At 28.4% G+C, this 18,544-nt stretch overlaps 1 protein-coding gene across 2 annotated transcripts in view; it reads left to right on the top strand.

Annotated features, from left to right (window-relative positions):
- Window positions 1-171: 171 nt before the first annotated feature.
- The window catches only part of LOC134722196 (uncharacterized), a 31,641-nt gene continuing 13,268 nt past the window's right edge, over window positions 172-18,544 (top strand). The window contains exons 1-5 of one of the 2 annotated variants that reach the window (XM_063585781.1): window positions 172-400; window positions 2,955-3,160; window positions 4,151-4,289; window positions 5,141-5,274; window positions 6,400-6,577. In XM_063585781.1, the coding sequence (XP_063441851.1) occupies window positions 2,961-3,160; window positions 4,151-4,289; window positions 5,141-5,274; window positions 6,400-6,577 (651 nt within the window). In that variant the 5' untranslated portion in view covers window positions 172-400; window positions 2,955-2,960. The remainder of the gene's footprint in view (window positions 401-2,954; window positions 3,161-4,150; window positions 4,290-5,140; window positions 5,275-6,399; window positions 6,578-18,544) is intronic. The other variant, XM_063585782.1, reaches the window with a different exon arrangement.

Here is an 18,544-nt window from a genome sequence, read left to right as displayed (position 1 = left end):
TTTCCATAATTTACAATATCCATATTTGATAAAATTTGAATTTAAAAATGAGTTATTTAATAGTCCCTGAATTTTAAAAAGTTTTCAGAAAAGATGGAGTTCAATGATTGCCTTTAAATTGAGACCACAATCGACCGAAGTGTGTACTGCTGTTGGGTACTAGGGTGTGTTGTTTTAGCATTTTTATTGTACTATGTTTTAAAATTCAAATAGTAAATCGTTTTAACGAATTGTCATCTCCATTCATATTTTCATTCCATACATATATTGATATTAATAACTGATTGTCTTAAATAGTTTTCATTTAAAGCACTGATGGTTCAATGAAAAATATTCAAAAGTCGAACAGATTCCATATTACGAAACAGCTGATTGCGAACTGACAGGATCTTAGAGAAAGGTAAAACTTATAAATACGCAAAATAATTTTAGGAAAACTGAATGACATTCAAGTTGAAGAGCGTGGGATTAATTAAAACTGGCAGAGAACGTAAAATAAAGCTAGCTAAATAGTAACTAGTCCAAATAATTATGAAGTCTGGCAAGGCTATTTCATTTTTTATTTGGACTAAATAGCAACGATAAAAATTAAGGTTAGAATAATTGCAATCCTAACTTTTATTTATCAAGCATATTTAAATTTCGAAATTAAATAAGCTTTATTTAGAGTCGGTAAAAAACTAAGATAAAATTAGCTCTAATGACCCACTTGTACATGTATCAAATTATCTGCTAGTTAAGTACATGTCTATGTAGCGTTTGGCTTCATAATTAAATACCTTGCATTGCATTTTAAGTTATACTTTAAGAATTTACAAAAATAATATAGTTTTAATCCAAATTTAAATCAGTCATTGCCAGTATTCATTTTCTGGACGGAGTCAATCTTCATTATAAACCAATATTTACTTATCATGCTTATAGAATCCGGGTCCGTTCGCGCCCATTCATGTTCGCACCCACTCATGTTCGCCCCCTTTCACTTTCGCACCCTACATGTTCACACCCGAAGTCCGTTCGCACACTACATGTTCGCGCCCAATTTTAATTGGTCTTAGGTTTAATAACTTTGTAATCAAGTTTTGGCAAGTAGTATTCTTATAAATATTATTGTTTTCGTTGTCTCAAAATAAAGTGAGACACTATTTTTTATTGTGTTGAATAAATCTTAATTATGTTTTGGATAGTGTATTGTTAAAAAAAATATATTCCTTTCTAAATAAAGCGGGATTCTGTCAACATTTTATTTTGTGTTAAAAATAACTCTTAATCATGTTTTGGTTAGTGTATTGCTATAACTTTGTTTCATTGACTTGTTTCAAAATTAAGTGATATTCTGACTACGTTTTTTTTTTGTGTGTTCAATAAATTTTATCATGTTTGATCATCATGATCATGTTTTGGTTATAATAGTGTGTTGATATATTTTATTGTTTTATTGTTTCAGATCAAAGGGACCAAGCTGTTAAAAACATTTTTTTTTGTGTTTTCATTTAAAATCTTCAATCTTTTACTCATACCAAGTTATAATTACATTCAGTATTTACACGAAAGAAATTAGAAACAACAATTATCATGATTTTCCAATTATTCAACTGGAATTTGAATTAAAATTGGGCGCGAACGTGTAGAGTGCGAACGGACCTTGGGTGCGAAAGTGCAAGGCGCGAACGTGTAGGGTGCGAAAGTATATTGGGCGCGAATGGACCTGATACCATGCTTATAGCAGTTAAGGTTGAGCACTTAAGAAATACTGCTGTTAGCATGGACATTGAAAGAAAATAAATATTTTGATAAGCTTGCCTTATGCAATATTTCTTTGAACATGTTGAAAGATATACAAACAGTCTCCAATATCATGAATATCAAATCTCTACTGTCATTTACTTTTCCCACCGAAAAGTTGGACCTTAGTTGTTGTCAAGCCCTGTAAGATCTGACATTCTGGAAGTATTGAGCTCATTCATACTGTTGTTGACCACCCTTGTCTCGCTCTTTTTGGAAATCATTGCATTCCCTCAGATTTTGTTTATTACATGTACCTTGAGATTTAAACATTTGTTACATCATGAACATGGTAAAACTACTACAATGACTGCATGTTGGCTAAAATAGATAGTTGCAATGTAAAAAAATACAAGATAAAAATCTAAAGACTGATCAACACAAACCCCACCAGAAACTGGGGTGATCTCAGGCTCTTCTGAAGGATAAGCAGGTCCTGGTCTGGTCATAACCCTATACCATGTCACAGATTTTAAAGACACTCTTTTGAATCCTTTCCAATCACAATTATGTTGTCTAAATATAAAACTACCACATTTGAAATATCCAGATCTAAAGATGTGAATAACGAAGGATATTCATGATATTTAAACAGTCTTAAATGCCAGGGATTAGATATGCATCTGTCATAGTTTTGTCATTCAGTTTTCAAAAGTCTACACATAAAATCTGATAATATTAATGTTAGATAATTTTTTTCTGTAAAATATTAAATTTTGTAAATCAGTGAGTACAATATTCTCTATAATTTTTTTCTATTCCAAAATATCTTCTATTTCTGTGCAAGTTATTCTTCTTGAAAAAATGACACTCCTCATGGGGACCCTTTTCCTCTAATTCATGCATTCTGAAAAAATGTCACTCCAGGTTTACAATCATGTTCTGCCAAATTGAATATAAATTATTAATCTTCAATACTGTTTTAAAATTATCAACTTTATTATCTCCTACAAGTTATATACCTTGTTGGTGTTCCTATATATATCTTTCCCTTTTACATTATATATTTATGCATTTGTTTCTATTTGAATTGATTATGATACTCACCTCTTGAATGATAAAGTACCATACTTTGAGTTTGAATGATGTGATTATTTTGTTTTCTGATGTGCATTATATTATGGCTATAAAAGTAGCTGTTATGTGATTTTTATTCTTTTTATTGACAGAAGATTATGGCTATAAGAGTAGCTATTATTGGAGCTGGTGCTGCAGGGCTGTGTGCTGTAAGACATCTTACTGCTCGTCCAAATATTTTCCATACTGTGTGTTTTGATAAAAACCCATCAGAAGGTGGGACATGGATATACACAGAGGAAACAGGCAGTGATAAATATGGTCTTCCTGTACAATCAAGCATGTACAAGAACTTGAGGTATATAAAATCATATACATGTATATGAAATGTAATGATAATCTTCCTTTTTATCAGGAATTTTATATGGAAATGAATTAAAAAAACATTCCTCTGTAAGGGGATATATATTTGTCATTTATACAAACAAACAAATATTTTACAAATCTGTTGAAAATGATATGATAGAAATCTATATGAGGAACCTCTACCACACTTTTTTCTCTGCTTGTGGAAATTTATTTCTGGAGGGTATCACCAGCCCAGTAGTCAGCACTTCTGTACAGTCTAGAGTTATCATTGATATATTTATAAATATAAATTAATGGTTAACAAAACTTTTGAAATATTAAGGCTTTTCTACCTCAGGAATAGATTACCTTAGCTGTATTTGGCAAAACTTTTAGGAATTTTTGGTCCTAAATGCTCTTCAACTTCATACTTTATTTGGCCTTTTAAACATTTTTTTTAATTGAGCGCTGCTGATGAGTCTTAAGTAGACAAAAAGCACATAAATATAAAATTTTCATCCTGGGGTCTTTGATGAGTTTATTTATTCAACCATATTCTTTGCACATTCAGACCAATTAAACAAATGAGGATTCAAGATTCTGCAAAATGGAGACTATTTTTTTTGGGATACCCTTTTTCGAGTAATTTTTTTCTGTCAGTACTATATCTTTCAACATTTTGTATGAATATGAAAAGTCACAGTAATCAAATTAACAAGTTATTTAAGATATTTTGTTGTTAATCAATATGAAAATTACATGAATTATAGAACTTAATTTTAGTCATATTCTCACAGAAGAAATGAATGTTCAGCTTAAAGATGCCTGTAACCATGGTAATTATTATTCAGTAGGTTTAATTGAAAAAGAATAAAGAGATGTGATTTGATTTTGTATGAAACAACTATCCAAAAGAGGCCAATGGATGTGAAATAAACATTTACTATCACAAAAGGTTAACACTTCGGTCAGAAAACAGCTTTTCTATATATATTTTCAGGACAAATCTACCAAAAGAAGTAATGGCATTTCCAGGTTTTCCATTCAGATCCTCTCTTCCTTCATTTATAAAACATGATGATGTTTTAGAATACCTCCAAGAATATACAAAACATTATGATCTCCACAAATGTATAAAGGTATATATTTATATTTATATTTATTGAGCACTTGTATAGATTACATTTAGGTAAATAAAATTGGTATGACTTCACATATATATATATATATATATAACTTGTCTAAACATCAACCCAACAATGTTAGATCTGTAAATTTGCTTTCGCAAATTTTTGGTTCTTCCCTCGCGGGGATTCAAACCCATGCTACTGTGATATCGTGACACCAAATCGCCTGCACTGCAGCCGTCCCGCTAGACCACACGACCACCTGGGCTCTCATAAAAAGAGCTTTCGGTGGGCATGTGTTACCTTTCCACGTCAGTCTTAATCTAGCGGCGTAGTTCAGTACATGATATATAAGGCATGGAGATGTATATATATATATATCAGTTATTTTACTACTTTGAAGATAAAAAAAACCCATGTTGAGCTCAACATAGTGCACATCCCACCCATTCAAGAAATATACACTTACATATTCTGGGTACAAAATTATGGACAGATGTATAAATGAAAGTAAATTATAAGCATTGTATTCCTCAGTCAATGCAACTCAGAAAAATTTCATAAATTGTGCACAGTGCATGAATCTAGTGTCGATCTAAAAATTATGACATTGTTAAAGAAATAGTAAAATTTGTTGTCATGTTCTATTTTGGACCCCAAAAAGGTCTAAATGTTGGTGTTCCTTAAAATTTGACTTTAAAAAAAAAGTAGTTAAGAACTACTAATTTAATTGTATTTGATGAATTATAAAATTTGAATTCATTGTTGCTTATATTTCATGGAAACTAAGAAAATGTTTATATATATTTAAAAGCAAATTCTATTACATGTATTGAATTTGAAATATAATTTATTTGATGTAGTTTGAGACTTTGGTACAACATGTCCGTCCAGAAGTTGATGGTGACAAAACACAATGGCATGTGTCATACAGTAATGTAGGACAAAGAGATGAAATAAAAACAGAAATATTTGATGTTGTTATGGTTTGTAATGGGTAAATTTTATTATCTAAATTAACAGTATATTATGGTTTGTAATGGGTAAATTTTATTATCTAAATTAACAGTATATTATGGTTTGTAATGGGTAAATTTTATTATCTAAATTAACAGCATGTTGTATATATAGGGGATCTCTCACTACAAAAACATCATAGTGTCTAATGATCCTATCTGAGAACTGGTGGGATTTATAGGTTTAATACCAAACAGGTTACAGCTATTTTTCCGAAGGGTATTTGATGCCTCTCCAACTAGTTTACTGTATTTAGTAGTAATACCTTAGTTAGTATGAAGAGCAGGATGTGTTGTCTTGTCTTCCTCTAGAATGTTACCTTTTGAGCTATACTGTTATACTAGTAAAGTTATTTTTACCTTTTTCATGTTTATATTTAAGTTATCGTAGATTATTATGAAGTAAACACATCTCCTTATCCATATAATAATATGTAAATTGAACTCACATGTAAAATTATATCAGCTCAGAAAATGTGTACTTCTAATTGCAAACATTGTATTATTGTGTATTTTAGAAATATTAACATTTTTAACCAGCAGTATGATTAGATTCAAGATAATTTACATGTCATGCACTTGCTCCAGTATAAATAAACCAGTTAACACTTTGTTTATGTTGATGAATGTTTTTATACCTATTCATTTTACTTACTTCTTCAATACTGTAAACCAACTTATTTTCGCGAGCAATTTATTATAGTGATTTTCGCGAATAGAAAAACAACGCAAATATGTTATACATGATTCGTTCCATATTGAACTTCAGAAAATTGCGAAATTAAATAGCCATGAAGTGGTCTAAAAGGAGTAAAACACGAAATTAAGTACACGAAAATAAGTTGGTTTACAGTATTTCATTTTATAGCATATACATGAACAGAATATGATTCATTGTTCTTTCATACCAGCAGGAAGTTAGCATGACAATATTTAGAATATATTTTTTTTCCATACACAATGTTTTGTTATGATTATGTATCGCCAGTTTACCAATACATACATTGATGTGCACTTCAGAGATTTTTGAAGAGATATCTTTTAGACAATTGTCTGATTATAAATCATAAAACCAATGTATATCATGTTTATTATATATTTTTCAGGCATTATGAGGTACCGCTTTATCCAAAAATTCCTGGTCTAGATGATTTTAAAGGGGAGGTAATCCACAGTCATTGTTATAGACATCCTGAACAGTTTACTGGTAAAAGAGTTGTCTGCCTTGGTGCTGCTGCTTCTGGACAGGACATCGCTGTTGATGTGTCTTCTTGTGCTAAATATGTAAGTTTATTAACAGTAAACTTAACCTCATCTCTTAATTACAAAAGCTTGCAATAAAATTCACTGTAGCTTAATAGTTCTGTTTGTAGTGGTACCACCTATAGCATAGTATTTGAAATTTTGACAAATTTGGTCAGACATTTTAACCAACTGGGTCAGTATCCCAAAATTTGAGGAACTCAAAAGTTGTGTGTAAACAAAAAATCTCTGTGTATTGAAATTGGACATATTTTTGATAAGTCACTGAGCTTAACCATTTGTGTTGATTTGAAAAGTAGAGGAACATAGAATAAATGTGTAAAAACTATGGAGCTATTAAATGTGTTCGAAGTATTAAATTTAAAAAAAAAAATTACCATGAGTTGCCTCATCACACAAGGATTTATGGGTATACTAATTTACATCAAAATGAATCTCACTTGGTACCCTGAAAAATTTAACCACACAACTGATAATGTCTCAGCTCCAAAACAAGTTATCATGCATATCCAAGTTTAAGATATGGACAGAGCTGCTCCAATTGTATATAATTGATTATTATCTCACAATAAAGCCGTGTTACAGACAGTTGACATTATTAATAATAGTATTATATCCTATATTTTCAGTTATACATGAGTCACAATAAAGCCGTGTTACAGACAGTTGACATTATTAATAATAGTATTATATCCTATATTTTCAGTTATACATGAGTCACAATAAAGCCGTGTTACAGACAGTTGACATTATTAATAATAGTATTATATCCTATATTTTCAGTTATACATGAGTCACAATAAAGCCGTGTTACAGACAGTTGACATTATTAATAATAGTATTATATCCTATATTTTCAGTTATACATGAGTCACAATAAAGCCGTGTTACAGACAGTTGACATTATTAATAATAGTATTATATCCTATATTTTCAGTTATACATGAGTCACAATAAAGCCGTGTTACAGACAGTTGACATTATTAATAATAGTATTATATCCTATATTTTCAGTTATACATGAGTCACAATAAAGCCGTGTTACAGACAGTTGACATTATTAATAATAGTATTATATCCTATATTTTCAGTTATACATGAGTCACAATAAAGCCGTGTTACAGACAGTTGACATTATTAATAATAGTATTATATCCTATATTTTCAGTTATACATGAGTCACAATAAAGCCGTGTTACAGACAGTTGACATTATTAATAATAGTATTATATCCTATATTTTCAGTTATACATGAGTCACAATAAAGCCGTGTTACAGACAGTTGACATTATTAATAATAGTATTATATCCTATATTTTCAGTTATACATGAGTCACAATAAAGCCGTGTTACAGACAGTTGACATTATTAATAATAGTATTATATCCTATATTTTCAGTTATACATGAGTCACAATAAAGCCGTGTTACAGACAGTTGACATTATTAATAATAGTATAATATCCTATATTTTCAGTTATACATGAGTCACAATAAAGCCGTGTTACAGACAGTTGATATTATTGATAATAGTATTATATATCCTATATTTTCAGTTATACATGAATCACAATAAAGCCGTGTTACAGACAGTTGACATTATTGATAATAGTATTATATCCTATATTTTCAGTTATACATGAGTCACAATAAAGCCGTGTTACAGACAGTTGATATTATTGATAATACTATTATATATCCTATATTTTCAGTTATACATGAGTCACAATAAAGCCGTGTTACAGACAGTTGACATTATTAATAATAGTATTATATCCTATATTTTCAGTTATACATGAGTCACAATAAAGCCGTGTTACAGACAGTTGACATTATTAATAATAGTATTATATCCTATATTTTCAGTTATACATGAGTCACAATAAAGCCGTGTTACAGACAGTTGACATTATTAATAATAGTATTATATCCTATATTTTCAGTTATACATGAGTCACAATAAAGCCGTGTTACAGACAGTTGACATTATTAATAATAGTATTATATCCTATATTTTCAGTTATACATGAGTCACAATAAAGCCGTGTTACAGACAGTTGACATTATTAATAATAGTATTATATCCTATATTTTCAGTTATACATGAGTCACAATAAAGCCGTGTTACAGACAGACAGTTGACATTATTAATAATAGTATTATATCCTATATTTTCAGTTATACATGAGTCACAATAAAGCCGTGTTACAGACAGTTGACATTATTAATAATAGTATTATATATCCTATATTTTCAGTTATACATGAGTCACAATAAAGCCGTGTTACAGACAGTTGACATTATTAATAATAGTATTATATCCTATATTTTCAGTTATACATGAGTCACAATAAAGCCATGTTACAGACAGTTGACATTATTGATAATAGTATTATATCCTATATTTTCAGTTATACATGAGTCACAATAAAGCCATGTTACAGACAGTTGATATTATTGATAATAGTATTATATCCTATATTTTCAGTTATACATGAGTCACAATAAAGCCGTGTTACAGACAGTTGACATTATTAATAATAGTATTATATCCTATATTTTCAGTTATACATGAGTCACAATAAAGCCGTGTTACAGACAGTTGATATTATTAATAATAGTATTATATCCTATATTTTCAGTTATACATGAGTCACAATAAAGCCGTGTTACAGACAGTTGACATTATTAATAATAGTATTATATCCTATATTTTCAGTTATACATGAGTCACAATAAAGCCGTGTTACAGACAGTTGACATTATTGATAATAGTATTATATCCTATATTTTCAGTTATACATGAGTCACAATAAAGCCGTGTTACAGACAGTTGACATTATTAATAATAGTATTATATCCTATATTTTCAGTTATACATGAGTCACAATAAAGCCGTGTTACAGACAGTTGACATTATTAATAATAGTATTATATCCTATATTTTCAGTTATACATGAGTCACAATAAAGCCGTGTTACAGACAGACAGTTGATATTATTAATAATAGTATTATATCCTATATTTTCAGTTATACATGAGTCACAATAAAGCCGTGTTACAGACAGTTGACATTATTAATAATAGTATTATATCCTATATTTTCAGTTATACATGAGTCACAATAAAGCCGTGTTACAGACAGTTGACATTATTAATAATAGTATTATATCCTATATTTTCAGTTATACATGAGTCACAATAAAGCCGTGTTACAGACAGTTGACATTATTAATAATAGTATTATATCCTATATTTTCAGTTATACATGAGTCACAATAAAGCCGTGTTACAGACAGTTGACATTATTAATAATAGTATTATATCCTATATTTTCAGTTATACATGAGTCACAATAAAGCCGTGTTACAGACAGTTGACATTATTAATAATAGTATTATATCCTATATTTTCAGTTATACATGAGTCACAATAAAGCCGTGTTACAGACAGTTGACATTATTAATAATAGTATTATATCCTATATTTTCAGTTATACATGAGTCACAATAAAGCCGTGTTACAGACAGTTGACATTATTAATAATAGTATTATATCCTATATTTTCAGTTATACATGAGTCACAATAAAGCCGTGTTACAGACAGTTGACATTATTAATAATAGTATTATATCCTATATTTTCAGTTATACATGAGTCACAATAAAGCCGTGTTACAGACAGTTGACATTATTAATAATAGTATTATATCCTATATTTTCAGTTATACATGAGTCACAATAAAGCCGTGTTACAGACAGTTGATATTATTGATAATAGTATTATATATCCTATATTTTCAGTTATACATGAATCACAATAAAGCCGTGTTACAGACAGTTGACATTATTGATAATAGTATTATATCCTATATTTTCAGTTATACATGAGTCACAATAAAGCCGTGTTACAGACAGTTGATATTATTGATAATACTATTATATATCCTATATTTTCAGTTATACATGAGTCACAATAAAGCCGTGTTACAGACAGTTGACATTATTAATAATAGTATTATATCCTATATTTTCAGTTATACATGAGTCACAATAAAGCCGTGTTACAGACAGTTGACATTATTAATAATAGTATTATATCCTATATTTTCAGTTATACATGAGTCACAATAAAGCCGTGTTACAGACAGTTGACATTATTAATAATAGTATTATATCCTATATTTTCAGTTATACATGAGTCACAATAAAGCCGTGTTACAGACAGTTGACATTATTAATAATAGTATTATATCCTATATTTTCAGTTATACATGAGTCACAATAAAGCCGTGTTACAGACAGTTGACATTATTAATAATAGTATTATATCCTATATTTTCAGTTATACATGAGTCACAATAAAGCCGTGTTACAGACAGACAGTTGACATTATTAATAATAGTATTATATCCTATATTTTCAGTTATACATGAGTCACAATAAAGCCGTGTTACAGACAGTTGACATTATTAATAATAGTATTATATATCCTATATTTTCAGTTATACATGAGTCACAATAAAGCCGTGTTACAGACAGTTGACATTATTAATAATAGTATTATATCCTATATTTTCAGTTATACATGAGTCACAATAAAGCCATGTTACAGACAGTTGACATTATTGATAATAGTATTATATCCTATATTTTCAGTTATACATGAGTCACAATAAAGCCATGTTACAGACAGTTGATATTATTGATAATAGTATTATATCCTATATTTTCAGTTATACATGAGTCACAATAAAGCCGTGTTACAGACAGTTGACATTATTAATAATAGTATTATATCCTATATTTTCAGTTATACATGAGTCACAATAAAGCCGTGTTACAGACAGTTGATATTATTAATAATAGTATTATATCCTATATTTTCAGTTATACATGAGTCACAATAAAGCCGTGTTACAGACAGTTGACATTATTAATAATAGTATTATATCCTATATTTTCAGTTATACATGAGTCACAATAAAGCCGTGTTACAGACAGTTGACATTATTGATAATAGTATTATATCCTATATTTTCAGTTATACATGAGTCACAATAAAGCCGTGTTACAGACAGTTGACATTATTAATAATAGTATTATATCCTATATTTTCAGTTATACATGAGTCACAATAAAGCCGTGTTACAGACAGTTGATATTATTGATAATAGTATTATATATCCTATATTTTCAGTTATATATGAGTCACAATAAAGCCATGTTACAGACAGTTGATATTATTGATAATAGTATTATAGATCCTATATTTTCAGTTATATATGAGTCACAATAAAGCCATGTTACAGACAGTTGATATTATTGATAATAGTATTATATATCCTATATTTTCAGTTATACATGAGTCACAATAAAGCCGTGTTACAGACAGTTGATATTATTGATAATAGTATTATATATCCTATATTTTCAGTTATACATGAGTCACAATAAAGCCGTGTTACAGACAGTTGACATTATTAATAATAGTATTATATATCCTATATTTTCAGTTATACATGAGTCACAATAAAGCCGTGTTACAGACAGACAGTTGACATTATTAATAATAGTATTATATCCTATATTTTCAGTTATACATGAGTCACAATAAAGCCGTGTTACATACAGACAGTTGACATTATTAATAATAGTATTATATCCTATATTTTCAGTTATACATGAGTCACAATAAAGCCGTGTTACAGACAGTTGACATTATTAATAATAGTATTATATCCTATATTTTCAGTTATACATGAGTCACAATAAAGCCGTGTTACAGACAGTTGACATTATTAATAATAGTATTATATCCTATATTTTCAGTTATACATAAGTCACATTAAAGTCATGTTACAGACAGTTGACATTATTAATAATAGTATTATATCCTATATTTTCAGTTATACATGAGTCACAATAAAGCCGTGTTACAGACAGTTGACATTATTAATAATAGTATTATATCCTATATTTTCAGTTATACATGAGTCACAATAAAGCCGTGTTACAGACAGACAGTTGACATTATTAATAATAGTACTATATCCTATATTTTCAGTTATACATGAGTCACAATAAAGCCGTGTTACAGACAGTTGATATTATTAATAATAGTATTATATCCTATATTTTCAGTTATACCTGAGTCATAATAAAGCCGTGTTACAGACAGTTGATATTATTAATAATAGTATTATATCCTATATTTTCAGTTATACATGAGTCACAATAAAGCCGTGTTACAGACAGTTGATATCATTAATAATAGTATTATATCCTATATTTTCAGTTATACATGAGTCACAATAAAGCCGTGTTACAGACAGTTGATATTATTAATAATAGTATTATATCCTATATTTTCAGTTATACATGAGTCACAATAAAGCCGTGTTACAGACAGACAGTTGACATTATTAATAATAGTACTATATCCTATATTTTCAGTTATACATGAGTCACAATAAAGCCGTGTTACAGACAGTTGACATTATTAATAATAGTATTATATCCTATATTTTCAGTTATACATGAGTCACAATAAAGCCGTGTTACAGACAGTTGACATTATTAATAATAGTATTATATCCTATATTTTCAGTTATACATGAGTCACAATAAAGCCGTGTTACAGACAGTTGACATTATTAATAATAGTATTATATCCTATATTTTCAGTTATACATGAGTCACAATAAAGCCGTGTTACAGACAGTTGATATTATTAATAATAGTATTATATCCTATATTTTCAGTTATACATGAGTCACAATAAAGCGGTGTTACAGACAGTTGATATTATTAATAATAGTATTATATCCTATATTTTCAGTTATACATGAGTCACAATAAAGCCTTGTTACAGACAGTTGATATTATTAATAATAGTATTATATCCTATATTTTCAGTTATACATGAGTCACAATAAAGCCGTGTTACAGACAGACAGTTGATATTATTAATAATAGTATTATATCCTATATTTTCAGTTATACATGAGTCACAATAAAGCCGTGTTACAGACAGACAGTTGACATTATTAATAATAGTACTATATCCTATATTTTCAGTTATACATGAGTCACAATAAAGCCGTGTTACAGACAGTTGACATTATTAATAATAGTATTATATCCTATATTTTCAGTTATACATGAGTCACAATAAAGCCGTGTTACAGACAGTTGACATTATTGATAATAGTATTATATCCTATATTTTCAGTTATACATGAGTCACAATAAAGCCGTGTTACAGACAGTTGACATTATTAATAATAGTATTATATCCTATATTTTCAGTTATACATGAGTCACAATAAAGCCGTGTTACAGACAGTTGATATTATTGATAATAGTATTATATATCCTATATTTTCAGTTATACATGAATCACAATAAAGCCGTGTTACAGACAGTTGACATTATTGATAATAGTATTATATCCTATATTTTCAGTTATACATGAGTCACAATAAAGCCGTGTTACAGACAGTTGATATTATTGATAATACTATTATATATCCTATATTTTCAGTTATACATGAGTCACAATAAAGCCGTGTTACAGACAGTTGACATTATTAATAATAGTATTATATCCTATATTTTCAGTTATACATGAGTCACAATAAAGCCGTGTTACAGACAGTTGACATTATTAATAATAGTATTATATCCTATATTTTCAGTTATACATGAGTCACAATAAAGCCGTGTTACAGACAGTTGACATTATTAATAATAGTATTATATCCTATATTTTCAGTTATACATGAGTCACAATAAAGCCGTGTTACAGACAGTTGACATTATTAATAATAGTATTATATCCTATATTTTCAGTTATACATGAGTCACAATAAAGCCGTGTTACAGACAGTTGACATTATTAATAATAGTATTATATCCTATATTTTCAGTTATACATGAGTCACAATAAAGCCGTGTTACAGACAGACAGTTGACATTATTAATAATAGTATTATATCCTATATTTTCAGTTATACATGAGTCACAATAAAGCCGTGTTACAGACAGTTGACATTATTAATAATAGTATTATATATCCTATATTTTCAGTTATACATGAGTCACAATAAAGCCGTGTTACAGACAGTTGACATTATTAATAATAGTATTATATCCTATATTTTCAGTTATACATGAGTCACAATAAAGCCATGTTACAGACAGTTGACATTATTGATAATAGTATTATATCCTATATTTTCAGTTATACATGAGTCACAATAAAGCCATGTTACAGACAGTTGATATTATTGATAATAGTATTATATCCTATATTTTCAGTTATACATGAGTCACAATAAAGCCGTGTTACAGACAGTTGACATTATTAATAATAGTATTATATCCTATATTTTCAGTTATACATGAGTCACAATAAAGCCGTGTTACAGACAGTTGATATTATTAATAATAGTATTATATCCTATATTTTCAGTTATAGATGAGTCACAATAAAGCCGTGTTACAGACAGTTGACATTATTAATAATAGTATTATATCCTATATTTTCAGTTATACATGAGTCACAATAAAGCCGTGTTACAGACAGTTGACATTATTGATAATAGTATTATATCCTATATTTTCAGTTATACATGAGTCACAATAAAGCCGTGTTACAGACAGTTGACATTATTAATAATAGTATTATATCCTATATTTTCAGTTATACATGAGTCACAATAAAGCCGTGTTACAGACAGTTGACATTATTAATAATAGTATTATATCCTATATTTTCAGTTATACATGAGTCACAATAAAGCCGTGTTACAGACAGACAGTTGATATTATTAATAATAGTATTATATCCTATATTTTCAGTTATACATGAGTCACAATAAAGCCGTGTTACAGACAGTTGACATTATTAATAATAGTATTATATCCTATATTTTCAGTTATACATGAGTCACAATAAAGCCGTGTTACAGACAGTTGACATTATTAATAATAGTATTATATCCTATATTTTCAGTTATACATGAGTCACAATAAAGCCGTGTTACAGACAGTTGACATTATTAATAATAGTATTATATCCTATATTTTCAGTTATACATGAGTCACAATAAAGCCGTGTTACAGACAGTTGACATTATTAATAATAGTATTATATCCTATATTTTCAGTTATACATGAGTCACAATAAAGCCGTGTTACAGACAGTTGACATTATTAATAATAGTATTATATCCTATATTTTCAGTTATACATGAGTCACAATAAAGCCGTGTTACAGACAGTTGACATTATTAATAATAGTATTATATCCTATATTTTCAGTTATACATGAGTCACAATAAAGCCGTGTTACAGACAGTTGACATTATTAATAATAGTATTATATCCTATATTTTCAGTTATACATGAGTCACAATAAAGCCGTGTTACAGACAGTTGACATTATTAATAATAGTATTATATCCTATATTTTCAGTTATACATGAGTCACAATAAAGCCGTGTTACAGACAGACAGTTGACATTATTAATAATAGTATTATATCCTATATTTTCAGTTATACATGAGTCACAATAAAGCCGTGTTACAGACAGTTGACATTATTAATAATAGTATTATATATCCTATATTTTCAGTTATACATGAGTCACAATAAAGCCGTGTTACAGACAGTTGACATTATTAATAATAGTATTATATCCTATATTTTCAGTTATACATGAGTCACAATAAAGCCATGTTACAGACAGTTGACATTATTGATAATAGTATTATATCCTATATTTTCAGTTATACATGAGTCACAATAAAGCCATGTTACAGACAGTTGATATTATTGATAATAGTATTATATCCTATATTTTCAGTTATACATGAGTCACAATAAAGCCGTGTTACAGACAGTTGACATTATTAATAATAGTATTATATCCTATATTTTCAGTTATACATGAGTCACAATAAAGCCGTGTTACAGACAGTTGATATTATTAATAATAGTATTATATCCTATATTTTCAGTTATACATGAGTCACAATAAAGCCGTGTTACAGACAGTTGACATTATTAATAATAGTATTATATCCTATATTTTCAGTTATACATGAGTCACAATAAAGCCGTGTTACAGACAGTTGACATTATTGATAATAGTATTATATCCTATATTTTCAGTTATACATGAGTCACAATAAAGCCGTGTTACAGACAGTTGACATTATTAATAATAGTATTATATCCTATATTTTCAGTTATACATGAGTCACAATAAAGCCGTGTTACAGACAGTTGATATTATTGATAATAGTATTATATATCCTATATTTTCAGTTATATATGAGTCACAATAAAGCCATGTTACAGACAGTTGATATTATTGATAATAGTATTATAGATCCTATATTTTCAGTTATATATGAGTCACAATAAAGCCATGTTACAGACAGTTGATATTATTGATAATAGTATTATATATCCTATATTTTCAGTTATACATGAGTCACAATAAAGCCGTGTTACAGACAGTTGATATTATTGATAATAGTATTATATATCCTATATTTTCAGTTATACATGAGTCACAATAAAGCCGTGTTACAGACAGTTGACATTATTAATAATAGTATTATATATCCTATATTTTCAGTTATACATGAGTCACAATAAAGCCGTGTTACAGACAGACAGTTGACATTATTAATAATAGTATTATATCCTATATTTTCAGTTATACATGAGTCACAATAAAGCCGTGTTACATACAGACAGTTGACATTATTAATAATAGTATTATATCCTATATTTTCAGTTATACATGAGTCACAATAAAGCCGTGTTACAGACAGTTGACATTATTAATAATAGTATTATATCCTATATTTTCAGTTATACATGAGTCACAATAAAGCCGTGTTACAGACAGTTGACATTATTAATAATAGTATTATATCCTATATTTTCAGTTATACATAAGTCACATTAAAGTCATGTTACAGACAGTTGACATTATTAATAATAGTATTATATCCTATATTTTCAGTTATACATGAGTCACAATAAAGCCGTGTTACAGACAGTTGACATTATTAATAATAGTATTATATCCTATATTTTCAGTTATACATGAGTCACAATAAAGCCGTGTTACAGACAGACAGTTGACATTATTAATAATAGTACTATATCCTATATTTTCAGTTATACATGAGTCACAATAAAGCCGTGTTACAGACAGTTGATATTATTAATAATAGTATTATATCCTATATTTTCAGTTATACCTGAGTCATAATAAAGCCGTGTTACAGACAGTTGATATTATTAATAATAGTATTATATCCTATATTTTCAGTTATACATGAGTCACAATAAAGCCGTGTTACAGACAGTTGATATCATTAATAATAGTATTATATCCTATATTTTCAGTTATACATGAGTCACAATAAAGCCGTGTTACAGACAGTTGATATTATTAATAATAGTATTATATCCTATATTTTCAGTTATACATGAGTCACAATAAAGCCGTGTTACAGACAGACAGTTGACATTATTAATAATAGTACTATATCCTATATTTTCAGTTATACATGAGTCACAATAAAGCCGTGTTACAGACAGTTGACATTATTAATAATAGTATTATATCCTATATTTTCAGTTATACATGAGTCACAATAAAGCCGTGTTACAGACAGTTGACATTATTAATAATAGTATTATATCCTATATTTTCAGTTATACATGAGTCACAATAAAGCCGTGTTACAGACAGTTGACATTATTAATAATAGTATTATATCCTATATTTTCAGTTATACATGAGTCACAATAAAGCCGTGTTACAGACAGTTGATATTATTAATAATAGTATTATATCCTATATTTTCAGTTATACATGAGTCACAATAAAGCGGTGTTACAGACAGTTGATATTATTAATAATAGTATTATATCCTATATTTTCAGTTATACATGAGTC

The sequence above is a fragment of the Mytilus trossulus genome, chromosome 6 (genome assembly GCF_036588685.1).
Source record: "Mytilus trossulus isolate FHL-02 chromosome 6, PNRI_Mtr1.1.1.hap1, whole genome shotgun sequence".
Lineage (NCBI taxonomy): Eukaryota > Metazoa > Mollusca > Bivalvia > Mytilida > Mytilidae > Mytilus > Mytilus trossulus.
Note: the sequence above shows the minus strand (reverse complement) of the source record. Positions and strands in the feature narration are given on the sequence as shown.